Genomic DNA, 27,629 nt, shown 5'->3' on the forward strand with positions numbered 1-27,629 from the left:
CGCCTAGATTTGGTGAAAATACGGTGATATCTCCTAGATATAGCTAAGATCTCGTTGGAGATTTGAAGGAAAATTGAAGTCTTTAACAAGATCCTCCTAGCACCATCCTCTTCTTGATTCCAACCAAAATTGACTTGACCCATGCCAAGCTCAACTTGAATAGATCCAATCATCGTTTCAGTCGATGGCAGGTCATTTGATTTGTCACCCAACTAAGTCGGATCGGTTTCAGGTTGGACACAAACTTAACCTAGATTGACCCATGGACAACCCTATTGGTCAATATAGGTTTTTAGAGATATTTTGGTCATTTTGAAAATTTTGGGGTTATTTACATCAATTGGAGCTTATAGGGGTGTTTTGATCATTTTCTTAGGTTTTGAGGGCATATCAGTTTTTTTAGAGGTGGTTTGAGAGATTTTGGATTTTATATTTTCTTTTTTGAGAATTTGGAGGCCGATTGGTTTTTTTAGAAATTAAATTAGGTTACATAATTGCAACCTTGCATTATAAGTATAGAATGTATTAAAACATTCTATATTTTTTAGTTAAAAAATTATTAGGCATGTGGCATACATAGCATATGGTAGTCATTTTTGTGGTTAGTCATAAAGGTTAAAAAAGATTATAGAAATGTGCTTTGAATTGATGTTTGTACATATGTTATAGAGAATAGGGATTGCAATTTAAACTCACTCTATGGGTTAGTAGCGGGTTTAGAAATATTTTTAGGAGGGTCATTCAAATTCATGTTGAAAAGGTTGACAAGGACCTCTTTGTAAATGATATTTTCTTATTGAGCAAGGCTTAGGTACAGTACTTAAGTGCTGTTCCTTAGGTTCCCCTTTTAAAATTTTGCCATGTAAATTTTTTCTCATGGGATGGAAGTATATTTTTTAGTTAAGTAGCCACATTGTTGAATCTTAAGAGAGAAACCTAATGAATAGCACCTAAGTATTTTACCTAAGTCTTGTTCTTTCTTATTTCATCTCAATCATTAATTAGGATGATAAAATGATATATTTTCTTGTAACACATGATTCAAAGGAAGATTTTTCAAGTTAAGGCGAGCTCTCTTAGAAGATGAATCTTAGGTAGGAGAAGAATCTCGTGATACACGTGATTTCCTTATAAAAAATTTATCCATAGTAATAGTAAGAGAATAAGGGATAAAGTGAACTTTACATTTATCTTAGGTATAAGTTAATTGGACATATTGTTTCTTAGTATAATGAATATATTAATTATTGTTACTTGGATTAAATCTTGGATGTCATTTATTATATTGTCTTTGACTATCATAAAGTTATTAATTATTGTGGTTAAGTGAACTTTAATTATTATTGTTTAGAATACTTTAATTTATTGGTCTTTGTAATCCATTAAGAAAAATTTTTGTTGTATCTTTTGCATTACTATATTAAGAATTAACACAACAATACAATCATTAAAAAAAAGTGTCTTTACTCTCTATTGTCCCACTACCTCACCCTTAATAATCTCTTAGTGTTTACACTTTAGTGCCCACTTAATTGTCGTTTTCTAAGTATAAAACCAACAAATTACTAATTTTTTTTTTGGGCCTCTCCCCCCCCCCCCCTCCTTCAAGATTTTAGATCAAATTGGTTTGTTGTTGGGGGTATTTTAGGGAGTTCAAATTTTAATTTTAGAGTGATCAAAGCAAAAATTATAAAAATATTGTACGTAAATTTTTTCCCCTAACTTAGGGGGTTGATTTGAACCTCCTAGAGATAGTGTGGCATTGCCACTATTGTGGGTATCCGCCTCACCCACCCTACATAGCAAATGGGGTGGGGACAGGGGTTAACTTTTTCCCCCATACCGGCCCAATTCATATTTAAACAATTGAAAAAAAATTAGAGGTTTTTTTTTTTTAATTTTTATTTATTTTTAATAAGGCATACATATGTCCTATTTGCTTTCAAACTTTAAATATATGATGTCTTTTGATGTTGTATGGCTTAATTTATATTTTTATATTTTAAGATTTAAATTGTTTATATTTTTTAATTGATGTATCGTTATGTTTGAATTGTTTTTATGTATTGCAATACTTGAATTGTTGTATTGTTATGCTTTAAGAAGGTTTTGTAATGTTAGGACTTCTTTTTAAAAATAATATTTTATGAGTTTTATCAATGATATAGTTCAAATAAACTTGTAATAAGTTATATATATAAAAAAACTCGAGTGTAATAGGAAGGGCAATTACTGATTGGTACCCATTAGGACGGGCCGAGAAAAAAAAAAATGCCTTGAAGCAAGAGTGAGGTGGGGGGCAAAGAATAGAAAACCAGCCCCATTGTGATCCCCAAAGAATATCAATTTTATGCAAATAATTGGAGTATTGTAATGTATTATGTATAGTAAGATATTCATTATGTTATAAGAAAAAATTTACTTGGTTTTTTTTTCTTTAAATGTTAATTAATTAAAGAATTCAAATATTTTATGTAAACATCCCTCATTTATTATAAACATAACAATTTATATACATGAATATAAACATTTATGTAACAATAATTTTATTAGCAAAAAATTTTTGTTTCCATAATATATTTTGTTTCTTAAACATCACCCTTCATGATATGTTAAATCCAAAATTATAAGGAGTGGAATTGTAAGAATAGTAATTTGGAGTTAAGATTAGATTTTTTTTCCACTTTAAGTTTTATCTTAAAAACATAGTTCTACACATGTATACAATGATAACGAATAGTATCATAACAAATTTTATCTTTAATCTCTAATGGGACTCCAAAATTGTAGGGATTGTTTTCAAATAAGAAGTTGATTCATTTAAATTATTATATTAAGCTTACATTTAAAGATAAATCCAATTATAATCTTCTAAAAAAAAGATAAATACAATAATAACATTTTAAACATAACCACCTTAAAAATCTTTGACATTTTTTTTATAAGAATTGTTCTTTCAATTCAAACTCAGTTCTTGATATAATTAACCACCTTCTTTTGGGGTTATAAAATTAACATAAAAAAAGTTGTATAGGATATTATACAATAATCAAGAGTAATTCTATATCTGAGGCTCTTTCGAAGTTCAAAATTATAGTGGATTGCTTGTCATTGTCAGCAAAGCTAGTATATACACTATGTCAAAGTTGATATAAAGAAATTAAACGTCCTACAAAATTTATTTTACATAATCGCAATATTTTCATACAATCTTATATCATCAGTTTTTTTTTTTTTTTTTGGGTGCATAATTTGGTTTGTAAATTAAACCATTATTTATCTTTGAATATAAAAAGTTGTTGGGCATGTGGCACATATAGTTTATGCTTGAAAATTGTATTCTCTGGGCCATATTCTAATGTCATTTTATTTGGTTAACAAGAATGGACAAAAAATTTAGAAATGAATGCTGAAATAATGATTGGACATAGGTTATGAAAAATATCAGTCTTGTGCTGGTATTAAAATTTTATAATGTAGTGTGAAATTTATTATTTTATAAGAAAATGTAAATTAACAAAATAATTACAATATTTTACACAAAATCCCTTAAATATATCTATAAACATATAGAATCCTAAACATGTTCATAAACATATAAATAACAGTAATTATTTTAGGCAAACATTATTTCTATACTGAATTTTGTTTCTTAAACTTCACCCTTCTTATATGGTAGATTTGAAAGTAAAAGAAGTGGAGTTGAGAAAAAAAAATGGAGTCAAAATAGGAATTTATTTTTCCACTTCAAATACTATATTAAACATATTGGCACACATAAACACAACATTAATGAGTATAAACAAGCCAAATTTTATCTTTAATCTCTAACACTATAAAAGTTATTTTTGAGTACAAAAATGTTTCATTCAAATATTATGTTCAACATATGTGTAAACATAATAAGAAAATTTTAACATTCTCTTTTAATATGCACCTTTATTCATTTAATTGTAACTCAGGCTATGTTTGGCAATATGTATAATGTTTTCCGAGTGTAAAATATTTTTAGTTTGAAATATTTTACTAAAAGGAAAATAATTTCATTTGTTTATTTGTGTCTTGTAAAAATTACCAAAAAAGTATTTTTAGTGTTTGGTATTGCATGTAAAAACATATTTTTAGAAAACCCAGTCACCATCATAATCCTAGCAACCACTAGCTACAATAAACCCACCACCATCAACAACCACATAACCAATTAACCTAAAAAATCATAATTATAATCAAAATTCATTAATCTCAAAATCAATATCAAAACTCATATACCAAAACCCACAGCCCACCACCATTGAAACCCACAAACCACCACAGCCACCGATCCGCTACCCCTAATTGGCCACTATCAAAACCCACAAACCCATGAATTAACCCACCACCAATCCTCCAAAACCCAAGAAGAAATGTTATTTTACAATAAATAAATAAAAAACCCAAAGAGGGCTACAACGGCGTGGGTAGGGGATGGGTTGAGGCAGTGAGATTGATATGTGTGGAGGATCTGGGCTTGGGTTTGAGAGGGATGGAAGAGCAAAGGTCGAAAATGGAAGAGAATAAGAGATGAGGAAGAAAAGGAGAACTCACTGGCGCAATCTGGGTGGTGGGGCCGCATGATCAGGGTAATGGTCTGAAGCTTGGCTGGGTTCCTAGCTCACTCTCTCTCTCTTCGGGTTTGTGAGTCTGGAAAAGCAATTGAAGGTAAATTGGATGTGTAAAATCATTTATGGGTCAAGGGGCCTTATTTTACGGCCAATTGAAATTATTTTTAGTTTGACCGTATTGTACATGTGCACCCAAACACATACGAGGCTATAAAATATTTTCCCAAGTCCATTTACACCCAAAACAAATATAGCCTAAGTTCTTCAAGAAATTAACTATTTATACATAGGATTTTGGGGGGGGGGGGGGGAGGGGGAGGTGGATGCTACAAAATCAACTCCAAAATCTTTTGCATTACTAAGAAAGGGGCTTGTATTTATTATAATTCATAAATTACAGGGAAACATTAACCAAAACACAAACCAGTGTCTAAGTAGGATTTCTATTCCAAGGGTGATACCAAATTCGTATGGGGCAACCCAAACTTAACCAATATGATAAATGAGGGTAGGGTGGATGAATATGTTTAATATTTTCTGGTATATGGGATAATAAAAATACTCAATAAATAAAGTGATAGACAAGTTCACCATCAAAGTAAATCCAAAGGGATACAGATAACACAACCCAAAGGAATTTAGTTAAGGATACAAAACTAGATTGACTCACCACTATGGGATACAGATTAACATCACCCAAGAGATATAGAAACCGATACTCTTCACCCAAAGGAATCCACTCAAGAGATAAGAGATAATTTAGAAGAAATCCATCTTCTGAAAAACACAAGGGTTTTAATTCTGAAAATACACTCAGATTTTTATTAGATTCAGCCAAAAGGCTTAAATAGAGCTTGGAACAACCCCACAAGCATAGGAAAATGAAAATAATAATTAAAACATATACTTAACTTGACCAAAGTCAGATTTGACTCTTAGGAACTAGAAACACAATAAAATACTTGTCTGCCTAGGAAAAATAAAATATAAATTCTGATACATCCTAAGAAACACTAATTAAATACTGTTTTGACTTCTTTATTAATAACAAAAAAAAAATTCAAAATAACGTGTTGTTCTTCTAATTTTCAAGAAAAGCTTTTGAGCCGGATTGATATCAGATTGAGCTTGCTAGATCTTGGAACACTTCGGTGTCAAATGGGTAGGGGGAGATTAATAGATAAGATTTAAAGCAAAATTTGTCTAAAAATTATCAATCAAGATCAACAAAAATAAAGAGACAATTATATATTAATTCAATTTCATACAAATCGTAATATATATGTAAGCTATAATTTATTTTTCATTATTTATGCTCATATTTTTTTCTTCACAATCTCAATTAATTATAAGTTTGTGTATTTTTTTATTATCAAAAGATAAAAACAAAAAACAAAATAAATTAAACAAACAATCAATTCATTAATAATAAAATCAAATTAAAGATTAGCTTCAATACATAAAATTTAAACATGTAATTTGATTACTCAAAATAAATTGAAAAAAATAAAGCAATGTAAAAGTGTTTAAAATAGAGCAATAATTGAAAAGTTGTATATTGCCCACTGCCTTGATTGCATTTAAAACACATGTAAAATATAACTTTCTTTTCCCTATTCTTGAAATTATTTAAAATTTGAGTTTGTAGTAAAAACCCAAAATTTGAAAGTGTGAAAAAGTTAAGAGATTGAAGGGAAAAAAGATTAGTGGAGAGAAAATGGCAATGAGGATTTATTGCCATAATTTTTTTTTTTTTTTAATTTTTAAAATATGGGATCCATTATTTTGATTTGAACTAAAAAAAAAATTAAAAAAAAAACCATAATACAGGAAATTGAATTTTAGTTGTTGTGAAAGTATTATGTCGTGAGTCCATTGTATGTTTTTTGTTTTTAAATAATTTTTTGTACTTATTACTTAGAGGGGTGCTAGAAACTAATCTATAAATCCTGTCAAGGTCAAGGGAGCAAACTAATCATGATTCCTGCATGAAAGGAGGTTTTGGGGAGGTCATGGGGGCAATTGCCCCCTTCTCCTCTTGGCTTCACCTTTGATGCAAACAGAAGCTCATAATTCTTGCCACGTCCCAATAGTCTCTAAGCAAAGTGAGTTTCAATGGTTATTACTTGGTCCAAGATTCTTTAACCACACACATTCATTCATGATCATTTATACATATTCAATGTGCTCCCATACTATTCATCTATTCGACTATCAATCATATATAGCAAGTCATTCTTTTCTAACCAAATCAGTTTCATACAAAATTTTGTATTGAAACGCCTCATATTTTATACAAAATGAAATGATAAGTTGACAAATGAAATGGTAATCATCGACCAACATCTCAATTTTGTTGTTGTTATCTTTTAAAAATCATTCTTTATAATTTTTAGGGTTTCTAGTGAATTTATGGGGAAAAAAAAAAGAAAAAAAGCATCTTTACAGGCAATTGCTCCTCACACACATTCTTACTTCAACTATTGGCATTTTTAATAATGGCCACCTCCTAGTAGGACAAGAACAGATTGACTTAAATCCGAATGCTATGTGATGTGAATAATGCATATTAAATTTGAAACTTTGGAGACAACATCAAAATAATTCTAAGCTTTAAAAAGTATAAATGTAATTTAGTTAAAAAAAAAAAAAAAAGAGAGTCTAACACTCAATTTGGTTTTAAAGTATAAATAATAAGAAAGTAAGGACCAATCCTATTAGCGGAAGAAAATATACTTCTTTTGTCCTTATATTTTCTTTTTGGGCATCATATTTTTGGAATTTTAAATTTGGTTTTTGAGTTATTGAATTTCCTGTCATTTTTTATTCCTACCACTCAATGCCTGAAAAAACTTACTGAATTGCACATATGTGGCAAAAAAAAAAAATATAACATGGAAATTTAATCGGTATTAAGAAAAGCCATCTCAACATTTAAATATATAAAAAATATTTTTTAATTTGAAGAAAGAAAGCATAAATTTAATTCCTCAACTTTAAAGAAAGAAAATTTTATTTTATTTTTTTAAAAAAGGAGCTTAAATTGACAATTTATATTTTTCTCTCATTTCAACCAAACATACAACATACGCAAAACAAATCAAATAATCAAGAGAAAATGGGCAAATGCCCATTTAAAAAAAAAACCAGCATTTTGTCCTATTTTCCAAACTAATTAGGGAAATCCCCTTTTTTGAAACTCAATTTTTTCAAAATCGAGTTATAAAAAAAAAAAATAAAAAATTCTGGAGCCTTATAATGGCATTTTAAGGAGTCTATAGTGACATTTTAAGGACCTATAATGGCATTTTGTAACTCGATCTCCATGAAATCGAGTTACATGCAATTTTTTTTTCTTTTTTTTGCCTATAACTCGATTTCAAGGAGCTCGAGTTTCAAAATGCCACTATATGTCTTTAAAACGTCATTATAAGCTCCTTAAAAACGCTATTATAGGGCTTAAATCGATTTTGAGAAAATTGAGTTTCAAAAGAGATATATTTCCCTAATTAGTTTGGGAGAGAGGGCAAAATGCTAGATTGTTTTTTAAAAAAAGGTAAAGGCCAATTTTTTCCCAAATAATCAATCCTTAATTTCATTAAAATCCTTAAATTTCCACCACAAACTTCAACAATACATTTCATTCTCATACCAGCTCATTTAAAAGTTGAATATTTCATTGGGGAAAACGTTGGAATCGGCTGGTGACCTCGAAGTAATTGAGTTGAAGAAACATGTCCGGCCTCCGTTTGTTGTTGAGTTCTCTAGCCTCCCTCAAATTATAAAAGCGTCTCTGTCACAATCACATAGACAAGCATTCATAAACAATGTTGGCTCCCTGGGTACTTAAGTATGACACCAGCTCATATATAAATAGTATCAAAAATAAAAATAAAACTCACAAATAGCAACCTGCATTGATGGGGAAGACGTACATGCTCATCTACACTATCGGAGTAAGGAAAAAAAAAATATTATTGCTTCAATTTATTAGATGCCTTTCAATAACAAAAATGAGAAGAAATTTTGTTCAAACCTGAACATGTTCAGGTTTGAACAAAATTTCTTCTCATTTTGAAGGTGTAAGAGTTTCTTTTAAAGACATATGATATTGATATTGATAGGGTTTTTATAATTTGAGGTGTAAGAGTTTCTCTCTGACTTTCTTAAAACATATGATATTGATAGGGTTCATAGAAATAGATCTCATAAACGAAATGCACTTTTCATTTTGTAGTGGAAACTTATGTGATTTTGTAGTTGAAGTTTCACTACTAAAAATGCCAATTTAAGCTGCGTTTTCTAAAAACGCAGCTCCAGGGTTGTAATTTGAGCTGCGTTTTTTAAAAACGCAGCTTCAGGGTGCTATTTGAGCTACGTTTATTAAACCCGGCCATAGACCAGCTCTGAAGTTGCGTTTTCTGATGTTGGAGCTACGTTTACCCGAGTAGGAATGAAGCCGCGTTTCCAAAAATGCAGCTTTAGAGCCATCCTGGGATTTTTTTTTTTTTTTTCAATATATCTCAGAGCTGCGTTTAACAAACGCAGCTTCAAAACTTATAGAGCTGCGTTGTTCTAAACGCAGCTCCAGACATGTTAAAGCTGCGTTTAAAACAACGCAGCTCTAATATGTGGTAGAGATTGATGGATTGATTTTTTTGGGTGTGTTGCGTGCTTTGTTGCCAATAAAGTAAGGGGGGGGGAATCAGATTAAGCCTTTTCTTTTAAATACTTTTTTATCATTTTTTTTTTTTTTTACTTTAAAAGTCAAGGATTAATTTTTTTTTTTTTAATGACTTGGCTTTTTAATCCATTTAAATGTTGATGTGGTTTTTTTTTTTTTAGTGTAAACAAAAATTTTTATTATTATTTTATTAGCCAACCACATCATCTTTAATTTTTCCAACTATATAATCCGTCAACCAAGCAAGTTTTATCATTGAGATGATGATAAAGATCAAAAAAATAATAAGTTCAAAAGGTCAAGGACTAAATTGAAAGTTCTAAAATATGAGAACCAAAATGAAAATAAGCAAAAATATATATATAAATCAAAAGATCGTTTTTCTATAGTTAAAGCTCTACTTGGTTGGGAGGATGGAAAGTAAAGGATAGAAAATATTGAGAGGATAAAAAATATGTTTTTTTCCAATTTTCATCATGCGTGTTTGGTAGAGAGGATAGAACACGGAGTAAGGATACAAAGTAAACTACCATTATACATTTATTATTAAAAATAGAAGAATCAAAAAGTGGCTGGGGTAGTTTTTATTTTTATTTTTCTTCTAAATTCTCTCATCATTTTTCTCCAATTTGATAGATATGATAAATTTTCAATTTATATTGTTTGCTTTATGATAATTGTTTTTAATTGTAAGGCTAAAATATTAGTTGTCAACCTGTCATCGAACCTTGGATTCTTCATTTGATGACAAAAAACCTTCCAGCTGACTTAATTGAAATCCACTTTCCCAATTTGATGAGAAAAAAAAAAGTGTGTTTGAGTGGAAAACTCTATCTACCCTATTTCTTTCCTCTTATTTTTCACTCCAACCAAGAAAAAATGAAAAGTCACATTTTTCTCTAGAAAACAACGAAGAATGGTTTTCCGTTTGTACAAGGCGTCCAAATATTCTAAAATGAAGATTCCCAAATCCAATCCCTAGGATATAGATTATAGACAATGACTCATACTATATTTTATCATACTGAAAAATAATAATACGTTTTCTTCTTTTATGAAATATATTTTCTAACTTTTGGGTTTGGGTAATTAGGTTAATATACATACATACAAGATAGGTTTAAGTTACATTTGGTGTGACTCTAAAAAAGTTACACTTTTTTATACCATTTCAGTAAAAAAAAAAAAAAGTTACACTTTCTTTAAACCATTGAATTTAAGTAGATCTAACGGTCAAAAAAGACTCTCATTAATACTAATATTCTAATTGATTTAATTTATTATCATTTATTTAATACATTTAATACTTATTTCTAAACCCAAAAAAATTTATATGCCTGACTCTTTCTCTGTCTCTTTCTCTTTGCACATTTCTCTCTCTATCTCCTCCACAACCCTTCCATCTCCATGGCCAAGTCGCCGGCAGCAACAAAAAAAAAAAAAAAAGTCATAGCCACCAGACTTTGTTGAATAACACAACTATTGCTTTTAGTTGTTCTCTATCTCCACGTTTCTAGACTTTGTTGTAGGTATTGAAAGACTCTCAAAATACTTTTACTTTCATTGATAGAAGCAACTTTCATTGTAGATACAGGCAGAGATCTAACATGGACACAGTGTGAGCCATGTGAAAAATGTTACAAGCAAAACCTTCCACTCTTTGATCCTTGGCAAGCTTCAACATATGGTAATGTGCCCTGCAATTCAAGTCCTTGCAAGGCATTAGACACTGCCTCTTGTGGCACTAATAAAAACACCTGCCAGTATGGTTATTTATATGGAGACCAATCATTCACTGATGGTGATCTTAGTGTTGAAACCTTAACCATTGGCTCAACTACTAGTCATCAAGCCACAATACCAAAGATTGTATTTGGGTGTGGGCACAATAATGATGGTACATTTGGCGAGGCAGGATCAGGCATAATTGGCCTAGGAGGTGACCCTCTTTCTCTAGTCTCTCAACTAAACAAGTCTATCGGTGGAAAATTTTCTTAGTATTTAGTTCCCACAGAAAATTCAAATGTTACAAGCAAGATTAATTTTGGTAGCAATGGCTTGGATTCTGTTACAAGGTCAGAGAGCATGCTGTGACAAAGCAGTACATCACAGTTCAAATTTTAACTACTACTTTGCAAGATTACTTTCAAGAGTTTTAGTCAAACCAGTGAATTAAAGTCACTATAAAAGTTGACACCTGCTTCTTTAACAATTGAAAGTCCAGCACAACTGCCTCCATGCCCATAAACATTGAGAAATATGCTCTTGTGCGAGGTTAGGGATGAATTAATTAGGAGAGAGAAAGAAAGTTAAAAAGAAAATAATATAATATTTTCTCAAATTAATTAGGTTAGCTAATATAAAAAGTAATTAATTTTAAAGATGACATTGATTATAGTGATTTTCTAACCATTAGATTTCTTAAAAATCTACGGTATAAAAAATGTATAACTTTTGTAGAATTACATTAGGTGTAACTTGAACCCATTTATATATATATATATATATATATCAAATTATAAGTTTAATACTAATTTGTGACTTTTTTTTTTTAATTGATAAACCCAATTTCCATACTTACAAAGAAAATCTCATTGAACACAAAAGGGCATTTAAAGAAAGAAAATTAAAAATCCATGCAGGAAAACCCGGTCTGGTTCGGTCCAGAAATCTTCCAAGCCGCTCAAGCCCGTTCCCTGCAGGGCCTGCGCCCATCGCACTGAGCTAGGGGTGTCAATTCGGGTTAGCGTATCGGGTTCGTGTCGTGTCGAGGTAGGGGTATTCGACTAAATGGCTCAACCCTAACCCGACCCATTTAATAATCGTGTCATGATCCTTCAACCCTAACCCGACCTGTTAATAAGGCGGGTTGACCTGACCCAATCCATTTGACACACTTAATAAACAAGTCATGTTGGGTTGACACGAATGTAACACAACCCATTTCAACCTGCAAAATATTAAATATAACATTCATCTGGAAATAAATTTTTTTTTACATCCCAAAAAGCAATGCATACACTTTAAGTTTTCAACCCACATTCAAAATAATATAGTTCAACAAAAATATAACATTCATCTAGAAATAAGTTCTTTACACTCCAAAAGAAGTGTATACACTTCAACCCAAATTCAAAATAACAAAGTTTAACAAAAATAAAATAACATAGTTCAACAAAAATATAATATCATTGGAACTTGCCAAATGCTAAGTATCAATATTGAAAGAATTTGAGTAAACAGTAGACTAATCCTAACTATGACCACAATTATCATCTATAGATTCTTTGTTGATATCCAAATTCATAACATCTTCCACAAGCTCATCCAATTTCATTTGTGAAAGTTCTATGCCAAAAAAATAAAGAAAAAAGTATTAGGGTCTGTAAAGTTTCAATTTCCAATTATATCCCTTGTAAAATTTTGTAATTACTCACTTTTCTTTTTAAATTTAAAATATATGTTGGATATAAAAGGTATTTGACAAATCTAAAATAAAATAAATATTTATTTGTTATACGAGGTAAATGGGTTGTGTTAAGTGGGTCATTTCGGGTTGATACAAATAAATTGGCGTGTCAAATGTGTCTATTGCGAGTTATGCGGGTTGACCCGTTTATGACACGTTTCTTATCGTTCGCTTTCGGGTCGACTCGTTTGTGACCCAAACCCATTAAGGCCTAACCCTAACCCGAAAAAACCCGTGTCGGGGTCGTGTAGTGTTCGCGGGTTGGGTTGAACATTGACACCCCTACACTGAGCTGCAGAGGCAGTGTCGTAAATCAAGCTCCTCCCATTGTCGAACCGGTCCGAACCGGGCGCGTGCATCCCACGGAAGTAGCGGTATATCCATGACAGACCGGCCGCAAGGGCAACACCAAAGCCACATAGGGACATGAACCCTGCGGTTACAACAAGGAGGAATGTCACAATGGGGAACCATATGGGGCTCGTGAAAATGATTAATGGGGAGAAGAAGATGATGCAGAGGACTGTGGCAGTGACAGTGAGGCCAGTGAGGAGGAGCAAGATGGAGCCTGAGATGAGGAGGGTTGGTGCATGGTCTTTGATTTTACGTAGGAATGCAGGGGTGGTGGAGTTGGAGAAGGCGATGGAATGGTTTTGGTGGGGACGCTCAATGATGTCCATGGTTGAGTACTTGAGATATTGTGAGAGAGAGACAATGAAAGAGTGAGAAACGGAGAGGGTTTCTAATTTGTGACTTTCAATAATAAAGAATACTACTTATTATATGCTAGTAAAATAACAATTAGAAAAGAAAGGAATTCCGTGTTCCTCTCTCTTGGAGCATTCTCTCCATTCTATTCTATTCTATTCGTGGTCTTTGGCCTTATCCATCCCTCACCGATTCCTCTCTTCCTCTTCTAGAAAACCCAGAGTGGGAAAAGTATACACTCAACTAGATTCGGAGGCTTTAATAAAAATATTTAAAAAATTAATAGTATTTGTATGTATTCAAATTAAATCACTCAAAAGAAAAGTAGGCCAAGTATCATGTAGGAATTCTCGTTTTAGTTATGGACACGGACGGAGGGAACAATTTGAATTCCTAAAACATAGCTACTTTTTTCTCAATTAAAAAAAAAAATATATATATATATATAAGTACTAATTTTTGCAATTTTATTCTATAAAATTAAAGCTTGCCTCTCCTTAATAATATCATTGATTATTTTAAGAGTAATACTATAGCCAATTAATGCCGGCTGTATAATAGAAGTTTGATGCGTTGCTTAAAACCCTAAGTAAAAAAAAAGGCTCCCAATTTTTAACTAATAGGGTCATTTTTTTAATTATAATAGTATTACTTAAGTCCAAATGTTTTTCACAATATTTTCATAATAAATTATAAGTGACAGGTTGTTACAAAATGTTATTGATGAAAAAAAATTAATTTCGGTGATGGGTTCAAATTAGAACTAGTAACAACTTAACACGTATGATTTATTGTGAAAATATTGTGAATGTAGTACTTCTCAACCAAAAAAAAGAAGAAGAGCAATGCACACAAAAAATCACAACATTTTTCACAAGGTAAGTTGACAAACTTTTACTAATTCTTATCTAAATTCTCTACTTACATCACTTTTTTACTTATCAATATCAATTTGTCACATCAACAGGTGTGAAAAGTTTTGTCAAATTTTTTGTCTATAGACTTTCTAAAAAAAAAAAAAAATCTATGTGGTTCATGTTAATTAGTAGAAATTTTGCATTTAAAACAAGATAATAAAATTTAAGTAACATTTATTTATTTTTTAAATCATATTTAAATATATAAAAGACCTCAATTTTAGTTTTCGTCTTAGGCCCCTAAATGCATTAAACTGTCCTGACTATAGCCACAAATTTTTTTACAATATTTTTACAAACGGTTGAGGTAGCAAATTATTATTAGTTTGCATTTGGGCTCACCATTTACACCACTATTTTACTTACTAATAACCACTCACCACATTAATAATTTGTAAAAAAAAAAAATTTAAAACTTTTCTTCATTTTAAAGACCATAAAAAATTTATAGATTTAAAATTTAAAACAAAATATACAAACCCAAAAAAATTAAGTTCAATCAACTAATTTAACCCCCAAAAAAAAAAAACCTGATCCTTTAAAAAAAAAATTGACAAAATATTTTTGTCCTTATCAAGCTGCTAACGCACAAAAAAAAAAAAAAAAAAATCACTCAGTGACTAAGCAGCAATAGAGCAGACATTGGAGCCTCCGCTGCACATAGTTAGCAGTAGAGCCACCCCTAACTTCAAGTCTTAATTTCGTCTTTGGTTATGAAATACCCTAGAAAGCCAAACGACCTGTACTAAAATTATGCCTCTCTCCAGATAAGTCTAATTTGCTTTAGAGTTCTGCTTAAGCTTGATGAGTGAATGTGATTTCAAGAATGAAGAGAAAATCCTAACATTCACTTACCTAATGCATCCCTCATAATGCTTCCTAATATATAAAGCTGGATTAGAAAATCTCCTAACACTGCTACCTATGTTTGTTCTTACAAAAGAGTGATCGACAGGTATCCAAGTAATATCTTGAGTAGAGTAGTCCTTGTTTTGGAATATACTTAAATTGTTAAATTCATGTAAGGGAGGATTGAGTATCTCAAACCAGGCACAACATCATTGCGTTCGTTGACGCACATCATTGCGTAAGAGACGCACATCATCGCATACCTGACGTACATCATCGCATAAGAGATGCACATCATCCAACAAAGCAACCAATGTCTTCTCAATGCCACTAGGAGGAGCTGAAGCGGAAGTAGATGGACCAAGGAGCATAGGCAGCGTCTTCAGCAAAATCCTCTGGCAATGGAATACTAGCAAATTGACATTTGTGTAACTCATACAAGTTGATGGGTTCGTATGTAAATTGACATTTGGCAATGAATCACAACATGCAAGCAGGGGCGTAGCCAGGAATAATTACTTGGGGGAGGGGGGGCGGGTTGTAGTAGAGATATACTAAAATATAATTCAACCAATTTTCATGTGATTCAAACCACGAAAATTGAAAACCACGACAATAATTTTTCGATCCTTTGTATGAATACTATATGTTTCTAGGTTGATAGAACTGTTATGAGATAAGCAGGTCGAATTTCTTCTTGTTCGTTGTTAGGGAATTCATATATTTATTTACGTGATCCTGGATCGTGGTCTATCCCTTTAAATTGAATTCTTGAACATTTGAGGGATGCTCATTAGACATTGAAGTATCAACATTTGTTCTACAGATTACCTAAGTTTTGAATGACATACAACTTTTTTCTTAAAAATGCATTAATTGTTTGTCATTTGCTCATTATTTGGCACCTAACTTCGAAGAGAGATATAATAAATTATACAGTCTCATGGCCCTCACCCCACACAGACCCACTCAAGAGACAAACAACACAAAAGCCAAAAAGGCTGAGTCATAGAGTCAGTGGATCAAGAATAAAGAATCCAATAACAATAAACACAAGAAGATAAAGTCAAATAAATATAAATTGCTTTACTGGAAAAAAATATCACATACTCATACTTTATATTTCTATTATGCTATTTAGTATTTAGTTCAGTTCTAGAGAAAAAGAGAGAGAACTAAGATGAGAATGACTAAATGAGATACCTTGAGGAATTGAGGTGAGGGCTTTAGGATTTGAGGTTGAGCGATGAAGGCTAGTGGAGCTACAGCGTCACGGCGAGCCGGAGAGGCGTGACCGCATGATGTGAGGACTGGGAATTCAGGCAGCATGAACCGAGGCCGTCAAGCAGAGCGCAAAGGCGTGACTGCGTGAAGACTAGGAATTTAGGCAGAAGCTTGAGGTGATGACCGAAGAGTTTGTTTTGTTTTATTAGGATTATGGATTTCAGATTTGGGGTTGGGTTGGGCTGGAAGTGCCTTTAGTTTAGAGGAGAAGAATTTTGTATGATTAAGGATTTTGGGCTGGTCAGCTAGGCTGAATGTGGACAAATATTGTTGTTTGATTTTAAGTTGTATTGGACTGGTTGTTGAAAATAACTTGGGGGGGGGGGGAGATTTAATTCTTGGAGGAGCCCATGTCTTTTTTTTTTTTTCTATATATATACTCTAAGGGAAAATTTAAAATTTTTTTTGGGGGGGGGGGGAGAAGGAGCTAAGTAGCTCCGCCCCTGCATGCAAGTCAAAACAATTAATACAAATATTTTTAGGTAATATTAACTTGTCTACCAAACTTATCTCTCACATCTTTGTCCAAAATGGTTTTGGGATTTAGGGTTGTTTGAATTCAAGGAAAAGAGAGATGGGTTGTGAGCATGACTGCTTGGATTACAAAGTGTGTATTTTAACCACACACTCTGCCACAACTTTTGCCACCCCAAAACTATTGAAAAGGACAATCGACCCGTCAATTTCAAAAATATGTTTTACTTATCCCTCTGCCATCTGTTTTGCTGTTAATTCTAACAAAATTTAGCATAAAAAAGACCAATTTACCTCAACTTCTTATTTTGTAGAGAGGGATAAATTATTTTTTTAATACTAAATTTTTTTAGACTTAACACCAAAACAAACAGTAGGAAAAAACATTGAAACAAAGTTGTAACTTTGGGGGTCCAATCGTGCATTTTAATAGTTGAAGATGTTAAGTTTAATTTGCCCTTTTTAAAAAAAAATCTAAAAGAAACTAGAGGTGGAAGAGTTTCTCTTTGACTTTCTCAAAGCATTGGGGTTTACAGGTATCGAAAACCAAATGTTTAATTCATGTTTGTTGCAGAAATTTATATGATTTTGTAGTTGAAGATTTTATGAAAGAGTCCGGTTAATGTATGCCCTTAGGGAATTGAAAAAACTGTCAAAACAGTAAATCATTTTTTTATTTTCCAGATAAAGTTTTCTAAAATGGTTTATTAATATATACCTTAAAGACACACGTTAGTAAAACCCTTTATGAAATTAGAGATTGATGGTTTTTTTTTTTAGTGCTTTTGTTGCTAAGAAAGTTACAAATTAAGCCTTTTCTATGAAATTTTTTTTTTCATTCTTTAAAATTCAAGAATTAATTTTTTTTTTTATAACATGATTTTTTTATTCAACTTAAATGTTGATTTTTTATAAAACATATTTTTTGTGTCAACTAAATTTCTTTATTATTATTTATTAGCTATTCGCATCATTTTTAACTGTCTCAATTGCGTAATCCATCAATCATGTAAGTATTTTTTGTCACTTAAACGAGTGCAAAGACCAACCAAATAAAAAAAAAAAAAATTCTAAAGCACGAGGATAAAAATAAAAATAATTCAGAAATATACCTAACAAAAAGATATTTTTACCGTAGGTAAAAGACGAAAAAGAGTCCCCAGTAAAAAAAATCAAAACAAGAGGGGTTTCCGTTCGTACTAGACGTCCGAAGATTCTAAAAGTGGAAAATCACAAATCCAATCCCACGGATAAAGACAAAGTATCATATTTTATAGTATATATATACATCTTATAATGAGAATAATATAGTATATAAATAAATATAAAATAATATATATAATTTTTGAGAAATAAAAATAGTATATATTAAATTTTTACCTACATCAAAAATTTATGGTGATATGTTGGCATATGATAATAAAGAGTTAATCTAAAAAGCTGACGTAATAAATTAAAATAAAAAATAGTATATTTTAAAATAGGAGATTAATTTTCTAAGTATATAGTAGTTAAAAGTCCATAAGAATAAGATATAATCGCATATATTTAGAAAAGAAAGGAATTCCATCTTCCTCTCTCTTTCTCTCTCTCTTCCTTCTCTGACTCATTCCCCCCTTTCTCCTCCAGAGAATCCGTTTCCTTCCTTCTGGATCTCAATCCATCCCCTCAAGCGCTTTCAGGTACACTTTTTCATTCCTCAAATTTTTTTTTTTTTTTTAATTTTGAATTTAATATCTGATTAGTTTTGATTTTTGGAGAATTTGGTTCTTAATTGATTTATCTCAAAATGAAAATCAATTAATTTCAGTGCTGCTGCTGCTTTGCCAAGCGATCGTCAGGAAGAAGGGGGCCCAGGGAAGGGGCTCGCTACTTTTGAAAAATAATCAGGTAATTTTTTTTTTTTTTTTTGTGCAATAATAATAATAATTGAATTATTGTTTTATTAAGTGTAAATTAAAATCTTAGGACATGTTCATGAGATTTTCTATTTTTTTGACTTTGTTGCAACAAACAACAAATGATTTCGCAAAAAAAAAAAAAAACGTTGTAAAGTCAAGGGACCCTTATACATAAATGACAGATCTTACGTTATTTTTTTAATAACGGGACCCACTTTTATATGAGAGGAAGAAGTACCATGTCGCGGAAGGAAGAGGGAGTTGGTGAGAAGTAATGAATTACATTGATAATGTAAGGGGTTGGACTAGACAATAGGATATGTTCATAAGGATGGCCTGCATTTTTAACGTAGGACAGATTCTAAGTCCGGTCTATTTGTGCTTGTAGTGGTCTTTAAAGCTAGCAGAATTTTGTTTGTGGGTTTAAGGTATAGTCTCATAAATGTGGATTTATTTTATTTGACATTGCAGATATGCAGAGCCAGCTCGTTTGTAATGGGTGTAGGAGCGTTCTTCTGTATCCTGGAGGAGCGACAAATGTTTGCTGTGCATTATGCAACACAGTGACACCAGTCCCTGGTAATTTCTTTGTGTTTTGTTTTTGTTTTTTGTTTTTCCTTTACAATTGCAAATTTCGAACATTTACTGATATGCGAATACTTTTAAGAATTTCTTTTTAACTGTGTATATGGAAGCTTGATAGTAACTGTGTATATGGAAGCTTGATAGTCTGAAAGATACTTTTTTTAAATTGTAACTATGTGGGTTCCTTATGTTTAAAGTAGTTTATGCCACTGAATCAGAAAAATAGGTTTGGCCGAGCGAGAGTATTCATGGGTGTGTAAGCAAAATTATGCGATAAATAGATAAGAGGATCTAATTGGTCTTCAATGATGAATTTTGAAACTAATTGAACCCAAGGGCGCATAGAAGTAAAAAGATAATGAAGCCAAAACCTTATAGATTGGCATTTTAAATTTTAATCTGTCAGTTGAAAATCTTTAACTTCCATAGGGAAATTCATCAATAACAATGGTTTACAGGTGATGCAGCCATAGAAGATTAGTTTTTTACTACTTAACAAATTCATCTATTCAAGATTTAGTTTGGGGGCATGTGTAATGTCCAATTGAAGTAAAAGTGTGTTTTTAAAGGTCTAGTTATATGTGTTCTAGGATTATGACAGTTTTTAATTTGGGTTTTCTATTTTACAAGTTGTGCTCAGATTTGTATTCAAGTGCAAAACTGTAATTTCTGCAACATTTGTGGATTCAGGTTTATTTAATAATTTACTTGAGTCTAAAATTTTCTAGGATATCCTAAGTATTTTAGGTTTATTTTCTTTGAGTCCAAGTTAGTCTTTTATTTTCTAGAACTTTCTTTGAGTTTGGGACTAAGGCTTTTTCAATAGATAATGTGTTATACAATCATCTTTATGCAGCAACATTAGTATTAACTATATATATGCATTACATGCGAAAAAGTCCTTATTTGCACCCCAAGTTGGTATATAATATATATATATATATATATATAACTGATGTTTATGGTTTTATCATTGCATGAAGCCAAGTATCAATTATAAGTAAAAGTAAGTTTGTGGTATAATTACATTATGTTTATCATTGAAAAGATGCAAAACCTAGTTGTTGTTGTTCTTATTTTGTTTTTTTTGTTTTTTTTTTTTTTTTTCTCTCTCTCTCTCTCTCTCTCTCTCTCTCTCTGTTATGCCCCCAAAAAAAAAAAAAAAAAAAAAAAAGCTTTGATTATTTCATACATGCCTTGATGAAAAAACAAACTACATGAGAGCTTTGATTTGGGCATTGAGAAAAAACACTTGCTATAGACAGCAACAACCATTTGATTGCCACACAAGCACTTGTGATCAAGCACCATTGTGTTTTGCACCTAATATCCAGGATTTTGGGTTCAGCAAAATCAGTTTGGTGACCATGCAACACTAAGTAAAGATCTAGATAACAAAAATTTGTAAACAATTTAAAACAAACAAAAACATCTACTCCCTTAGCCTGACTGCCTTTAACACAATTCAAAACCCTCAAACTAAATACATTTTTGTACTTGACCATGCATTTACTCTAAAAAGAAATCATACTTCAATACCCATTACTCTTCCCAAATTCTTCTTTGTCATTTTGAAAAAAAGGCAGTACCCAATGCACAATGTTCCCACTTTTGTGGGTTTTATGAGAAATGATTGGTAGGCAACCTTATCTCCCCCACTCTCCACTATTTTTGAAAGGTTGATTCCTGGACTCGAACTCGCAACATGCTGTTTTGGATGGAAGATACTTGCCATCACACACCAAGGCTTGACCTTTATCCTATCCAAAATTATATTCCTTGTTACTTCCTTAATTAGCATCTCATTTTTACTACTTTACTATTGTAAGTTTAGGTCTTTTTATACCTATTTATATTCCATCAATTTGAATCAAATCACTCTTTCTCACTTGTTTATAATCGCTCTCTATTGCACATGGCCAAATCATCTTAAGTGATTTTCCGTTATCTTTTCGTTAATGGAAGCCACTTTAATTGTTAATCAAATTTCTTCATTTTGTATCATATCTTACCTTGTATTTCCACCCATCCATTTTAACATACTAATTTCAACTACATTTAGTATTACATGAACATGTTATTTCTTAATAGTCCAAAATTTAGTATTATATAGCATGGCTAGTTTTATAGCAGTCTTGTAGAACTTTCCTTTTAATCTAATAGGTATTCTAGCAATCACACAATATTTCTGATGTGATTCTCCACTTCATCCGTCATTCTTTTGTCTTATGATTCACATTCTCTTCAATCTCAACATCTTATGAATTATTAATCCAAGATATCGAAAGTACGCACTCTTTGGTATCTCTTGAACATTAAGCTTTACAACTCTTTCATCTTATTTATCCTGTTACTAAACTTACTTCATGTACTCTGTTTTAGACATACTTAACCTAAACCCTTTAAATTCTAAAGCATCCCTCCAGATTTCGAACTTGGCATCGACTCCACGTCTAGCTTCCCATGCCTCACTCCTTACTAATCTTCCCAGAGCCATTCATCTTGTAGGGTTGTCATAAATTTGATTTTGTCTTTAATCGGTGATTATCTAAAACTGCTCTTGCTACTGTCATCACTCCTCCTTGGTATGTAGCACATGTATTATTAATTGCTCAGAGTTCTAAGCTAGTAAATCTCTAAGAACCTATTATTCCCACTGTTCTCTTATGGTCTGTTTGGATTGAGGGGGAGGGAGGGGAGTAGAGTGGAGTTGGCCGAAAATTAGCCTATTTCCGGCCAACTCTACTCTACTCTCCTCCACTCCCCTTCCCTCCCCCCTCAATCCAAACGGGCCCTCAAAGTCAACTTTCAGTACAGAAATTTAATTCCATTAGAACCAGGGAGGAGATTTTAGTCAGATGTTGACTTATTACTTTGAGGCATGGTTGTCAAAGTACTTTTGCAAGTAATGATATGGCATCGGTGACTGCCTATTGATGGCTTAACAAGTGCCGTCGTCCATATTATAATTCACCAGTCAGGTGTTGCATATGTAGCAAAATCTTTGTTAATCTTGGCCTGCAGCAAGGAAACATTGCTCTCTTTGTATATATATTGTTAGGAACTTGGGTTTGCTGATGGTTGACATGAGCTTCTGTCATGAATTGTATGTAATTTAGAACATGTACATAAAAATAAATGCAGACTGATATGGTGGTTGGCAGAATGGATAGTATGGAGGGAATTAGTGATTATGAGTGGAAATATGCAGAACATTTGCATTGACATATGCAGGAGAAGATGCTACAACATGCAATGTGGGACCAAACACTTTTTGGACTTGTATTTAACATGTTCATGATATAAGCATATTTTGAGGGGTTCAATTACTAAGTTTGTACATTGCCTCTGCAGGGACGGAAATGGCTCAGCTTGTATGTGCAGGATGCAGGACATTGCTAATGTATACACGCACGGCGACAAGTGTTAGATGCTCTTGCTGCAGCACAGTGAACCTAGCACCAGGTACAATATATGCTCCATGTACATAAGGTGTGAATCTGTAAGTCAACGTGTCATGAAATTGCAAATCTCATTCTGTTCTGCCTGGGCAGTTGATGGTTCAATCTTGTGCTTCAGTGTTGCAATAGGACTCATCTTCTTGTCCTACTCTTTCACAAAGTAAACAACTTAGGGGTTGGGATGCCCTTTGTAATGACTATGGGGAATTTTAACTCTACAAATCTACATCAGAAACAAGTTGAACAATGTATTTTTAACATCATTTCGTGCATGAAATTGCTGCGTCTGTGTCTTTGTGTGCGACTGTATAATCAACTTCCAGGAACTACATCATTCTAGTATACTTAATGTTTAGGGCCTATATGATATTGCATTAGACAGGCTTAAATCTGTTTAGCAAAAATTGCCACCCTTTTGGTAAGTTTGTTAAATAGCATTCTCTCCCAGTCTAAAGCTGGAATTCCAAGCTTTAGCTTTAAATTTCTTTGGGTAAAACTTAGATGCAGTTCATTAGGTTCCTCAATTGAATTCAAACACTTGGTTGTTTTGAATTTAATTTTCCTTGGAAAAGATGACACTATTTGTCTTATTGGTCAATGTAACCAAGTGTTTGAATTCAATTGGGGAACCTAATGCACTACACTAAGATATTGTATCTAAGTTTTATTCAAACTCTTTAGTGCATTGTTTCATATTAGAAGTAAAAAAAATGGATAGAAATGCCCATGCTTATTTTTCAAAAAGACAGCTGATGCATAGGGAGTGAACACGGTTTGGTGAGGCTGATTTTAGGAAAAGATTTGGGCTGCACTGTAAGGGTCAGTTGTTTTAAATCCCAACTGCCGCACACCACAGGGTTGAAATTCCAACCCCATCAGTGGCCAATTTTGTTGGTGCAGTAGTTGGCTTCTGGCCGGCAAGGAAAAGAAGAAAAGTAAACCCACAACCATGAGAAAGAGAGTAGATCTGAGAGAGACTAATAGAGTTCAAAAGATCAAAATCCACGAAAATCAGATAGACTAAATCGCAACACAACCCACAAATCTCAAAAACGCTCTGCACTAAAATCTCAGATCTCAAATTCAGAAAATGAAGAAGTTTTCTTTTAGAGCAGATGTAAAGCCCTTTAGAGTAGATCTCTTTGATTTGGAGTTTGGAAACCTTTTTTTTTTTTAGTTGGAGTGAGGGATGGCAATCGGAGTTTGAGGAAGGCGGAGGTGGTGATTGGAGAGGAAAGGGGCGATGGAGGGGACTAGATTAAAAGAAAAATATATTCTTGCTTGCTTATCAAAAAAGAAGTTGCTTTCTGAGAACATTGGTAGTGGATTGGCCATTCTTTTTACTTTTATAAGAACAAGAAAACTGTAAGGCTGGTAACTAGCAGTTAGTCTAGTGATTAGTTGTAGTCTTTATTTTTCGTTTATAAGCACCCATGGTGCCGTTTTTTTTTTTTTTTTTTTTGGGGAATGGTAAAATCTTTTAGACTTTTGCTCTTGCTTCTTATGACCAAACACTGAAATCTGCCACCAAACAGTAAACTGCCTTTGACACTTTTCCATATGCTTGGTACTTATAAAACGATTGTTCCATATGCTTCACAGCCAGCATGTGAAATTTTCTGGCTTAGTCAGTTTCTTATTAGGTTTTATCATACATTCCTTGACATTTGACAGTATGCATGAATGGTCATAATCTACTACTACATTTCCTTGTAATTTTTGCTATGAGATTGTTTACTGACTTTTGCTGTTTTGGATTTTGTGACTATGAAAAAGTACCTACTCAGTATGCCCATGTCAATTGTGGGAGCTGTCGGACAACACTCATGTATCCATATGGAGCTCCATCTGTCAAATGTGCAGTCTGTCATTATGTTACTAATGTTGGTGTAAGTAGGATTGATCTTATCTTTGTTAAAGAAACAGTTGCTTATATTTGAATTTACTTCTTACTTCAGATCCCAGAGTTTTTTTTTTTTTTTTTTTACTTCTTGGTCAATAATTTTAAGGGTTAATTGCACAAATCCACCCTAAACTATGGGGGTATGTGCACTTTGCACCCCAAACTATTAGAACTTGCAATCATCACCCCAGTTGTAACAAAACTTGCAAATTGCACCCTACAGTCAGATTGGCTGTTAAAACTAACGGTCATGTGCAAGTCAAGTGACCCTAAAAAAAATAAATTTCCAATTTTACCCTTACATGATGAAATTACAAACTATCCATACTAATTTCCCAAACAAATCAGCCTCCTCATCCCCCAATTTCACCCACCCCATCACAGCCCTTGGCAACATCAGATTGTTATCTATAAACTAAGAGAATATAGTTTGAGGAGTTGTTGAAATTAGGAGGAACTACCTCCTGTACTCGTTTGCTTGATTGTAGCACATGGTAGGGTGAGTACTTTCTGGGTCATCTCTTAATTTTATCAATGCTCCAGAAACCATTCTTCTTATTAACTTTGGTAGGCTGACATTTTGATCCTCTGAATTCATCTTTTCATCTCCTATTAATCCAAATTCTAAGCCATCTTTTAATAGCTTGTAAGTTTTGGGTTATGTTCAAAGTGACTGAGATGCAAGATGTAAAATATACCCTTCCTATTCTCAGAGTTTTGTTATCCCCTGAACTTTTCTATTACAAGCTCAGGAAGTTTAGTCGACTTTGATGTAGTAGAAGAGTTTCTAGACTCCCTTCTGGATGGTGCATTATTGCTGCAGAAGATAGTTTTTTGCTAGCTAATAGGTCTTCATCTTCCTCAATAGTATATCTGATTTGAATTGGTCCACAGCCAGAAAAAACACCTTCGGAAACTCTACCATACAACCTTTTCACACTGATTGAAGTGCAAATTAAACCCTTCCTCTTGGCCAAGTGTAGCACAACTAGTGCTTCCCTTTGTGAATCACATTGCTGTGAAATTAGAGGAAGAGGTGGCTCATGTGTTTGGAAAATTAGTATGGATAATTTTTAATTTCACCGTGTAAGGGAAAACTGAGGAATTTACTTTTTTTAAGGTCACTTAACTTGCATGTGACTGTTAGTTTTAACAACCAATCTGCCTGTAGGGTGCAGTTTGCAAGTTTTGTTAAAATTAGGTGGTGATTACAAGTTATAATAGTTCAGGGTGCAAAGTGCAAAGACCCCATAATTTAGGGTGGATTAGTGCAATCAACCCAAGTTTCATTATACATTTCAGTTTGGTTCTATTCAGGCTTTGAACTTGCTACTTTGTAGTGAGCTCCCTATCTCACTTTTTGATTTGAGAAAACCCATAAAATCTGGTGTGCTTAATGAGTTCAGCTTTTCATCTGTTGCACTTGTAAAGTTTCTGATTACAAGTATACACACATGTATGCAAGTGCATAGAAGCTGTGATTTGTTATTTTGAATCCACACAAATACTAAAATTTTCATTTTACTGATTATGTGATTGTCTTTGAAATCTCTGCTCTGCTGGGATGATACATCATGTTCTTCTATTTTTAAATATTACCTCCTTGGTCCCTTTCCCAAAAAAAAAAAAAACCCTGGTTTATGCTTGTCCTTTATCAGTTAATGGTGAGTGCTGTCTCGGTCTCATGCTTTGTTATATATCTTGTAGATGGCCAATGCAAGGCTTCCAATTCCTATGCACAGACCTAATGGGACAGCCTACTCTGGAACAACACCCTCTACTTCAACGGTAAGCTCTTTCTTCTTTTTCTCTTTTAACTGGACTAACCATCAATAATTTAAGTTTGCTGGTTTTTTGTCTTTTTTAATGAGAAAGTGTAGATGGTTATGAAATATATGTTGCTTACTAAATCTTCTTTTTTCTTGTATTTCCTGCAGTCAATGCCTTACTCTCAAAGCCAAACAGTTGTTGTTGAGAATCCTAGGTCTTTTGATGAAAGTGGCAAATTGGTAAGTATTGTACCCAATTTCTATCTCTCTTCCCTCCCCCCTGGGGGGCATATTCTCTGTCCTTCCAATCTTGTGAGTAGGAAAAGGTGTACTGATAAGATTTTGAATGTGGCAGGTGAGCAATGTGGTTGTTGGGGTCACAACAGACAAAAAGTAATACAATGACATATCAGGAACTATTGCTGCTAGTTTTATATTGTAAGAAACAATCCACGTCCATCTCCCCACGTCCATCTCTTGGGAGATGGACGTGGAAATTGTTTGTGTATATTTTGTTGAGATTGGCATCAGTACAATAATTTAAGAAACCATTTCCAATATAATGCTTGAGAGAAATTTTATGTGTGATGTATATTAAGGGGATAAGAAAAGTGGAGGTTGTTGTACTAGTCATTTATGATTGTCAATGTCATATTGAACCCATTCTTTGCAACATGTTTAGTAGTGAATATGCTGATACAGTATGTCTTCTTCAAATGCAAAACAATGTATAAACAGGATTTTTTTAGCCATCCAAATTTTGGGATTAAGGCTTTGTTGTTGTTTGATAAAGTTGTGTTTCTATTATATTGTCACATTATCTGTACTGGGGTGACTTCAGAGCTTTGTTCTATGTTGTTTGGTGTCTGGTGGTGTATATGCAAAGGAAGCGACATTGGCTATTAAAGGACTTGTGTCTGAAGACACTATCAATATTTTTGTGCTGAAACCCGATAACAATCTTCTGTCAAAAATGCGCTGTTTAAGGGGTGTCATAGAAACAAAAGTAATGGCAGTGAGGCCC

The 27,629-nt window shown here is 32.7% G+C and overlaps 2 protein-coding genes across 2 annotated transcripts; one reads left to right on the forward strand and one right to left on the reverse strand.

Annotated features, from left to right (window-relative positions):
• Positions 1–12,915: 12,915 nt before the first annotated feature.
• LOC115990917 (oleosin 1-like) lies at positions 12,916–13,434 on the reverse strand. Its single transcript, XM_031114685.1, has one exon. The coding sequence runs from the start codon at positions 13,432–13,434 to the stop codon at positions 12,916–12,918; it is 519 nt and encodes a 172-aa protein (XP_030970545.1).
• Positions 13,435–18,524: 5,090 nt separating this feature from the next.
• LOC115991926 (protein LSD1) lies at positions 18,525–27,397 on the forward strand. The gene is made up of 8 exons (XM_031115906.1): positions 18,525–18,668; positions 18,797–18,876; positions 19,359–19,466; positions 22,827–22,937; positions 24,710–24,822; positions 26,544–26,624; positions 26,774–26,845; positions 26,961–27,397. Exons 3-8 carry the CDS (start codon positions 19,361–19,363, stop codon positions 27,000–27,002), a joined length of 525 nt encoding a protein of 174 aa, XP_030971766.1. The 5' UTR covers positions 18,525–18,668; positions 18,797–18,876; positions 19,359–19,360; the 3' UTR covers positions 27,003–27,397.
• Positions 27,398–27,629: the final 232 nt, after the last annotated feature.

Source organism: Quercus lobata, chromosome 5, assembly GCF_001633185.2.
Source record: "Quercus lobata isolate SW786 chromosome 5, ValleyOak3.0 Primary Assembly, whole genome shotgun sequence".
Taxonomy (NCBI): Eukaryota; Viridiplantae; Streptophyta; class Magnoliopsida; order Fagales; family Fagaceae; genus Quercus; species Quercus lobata.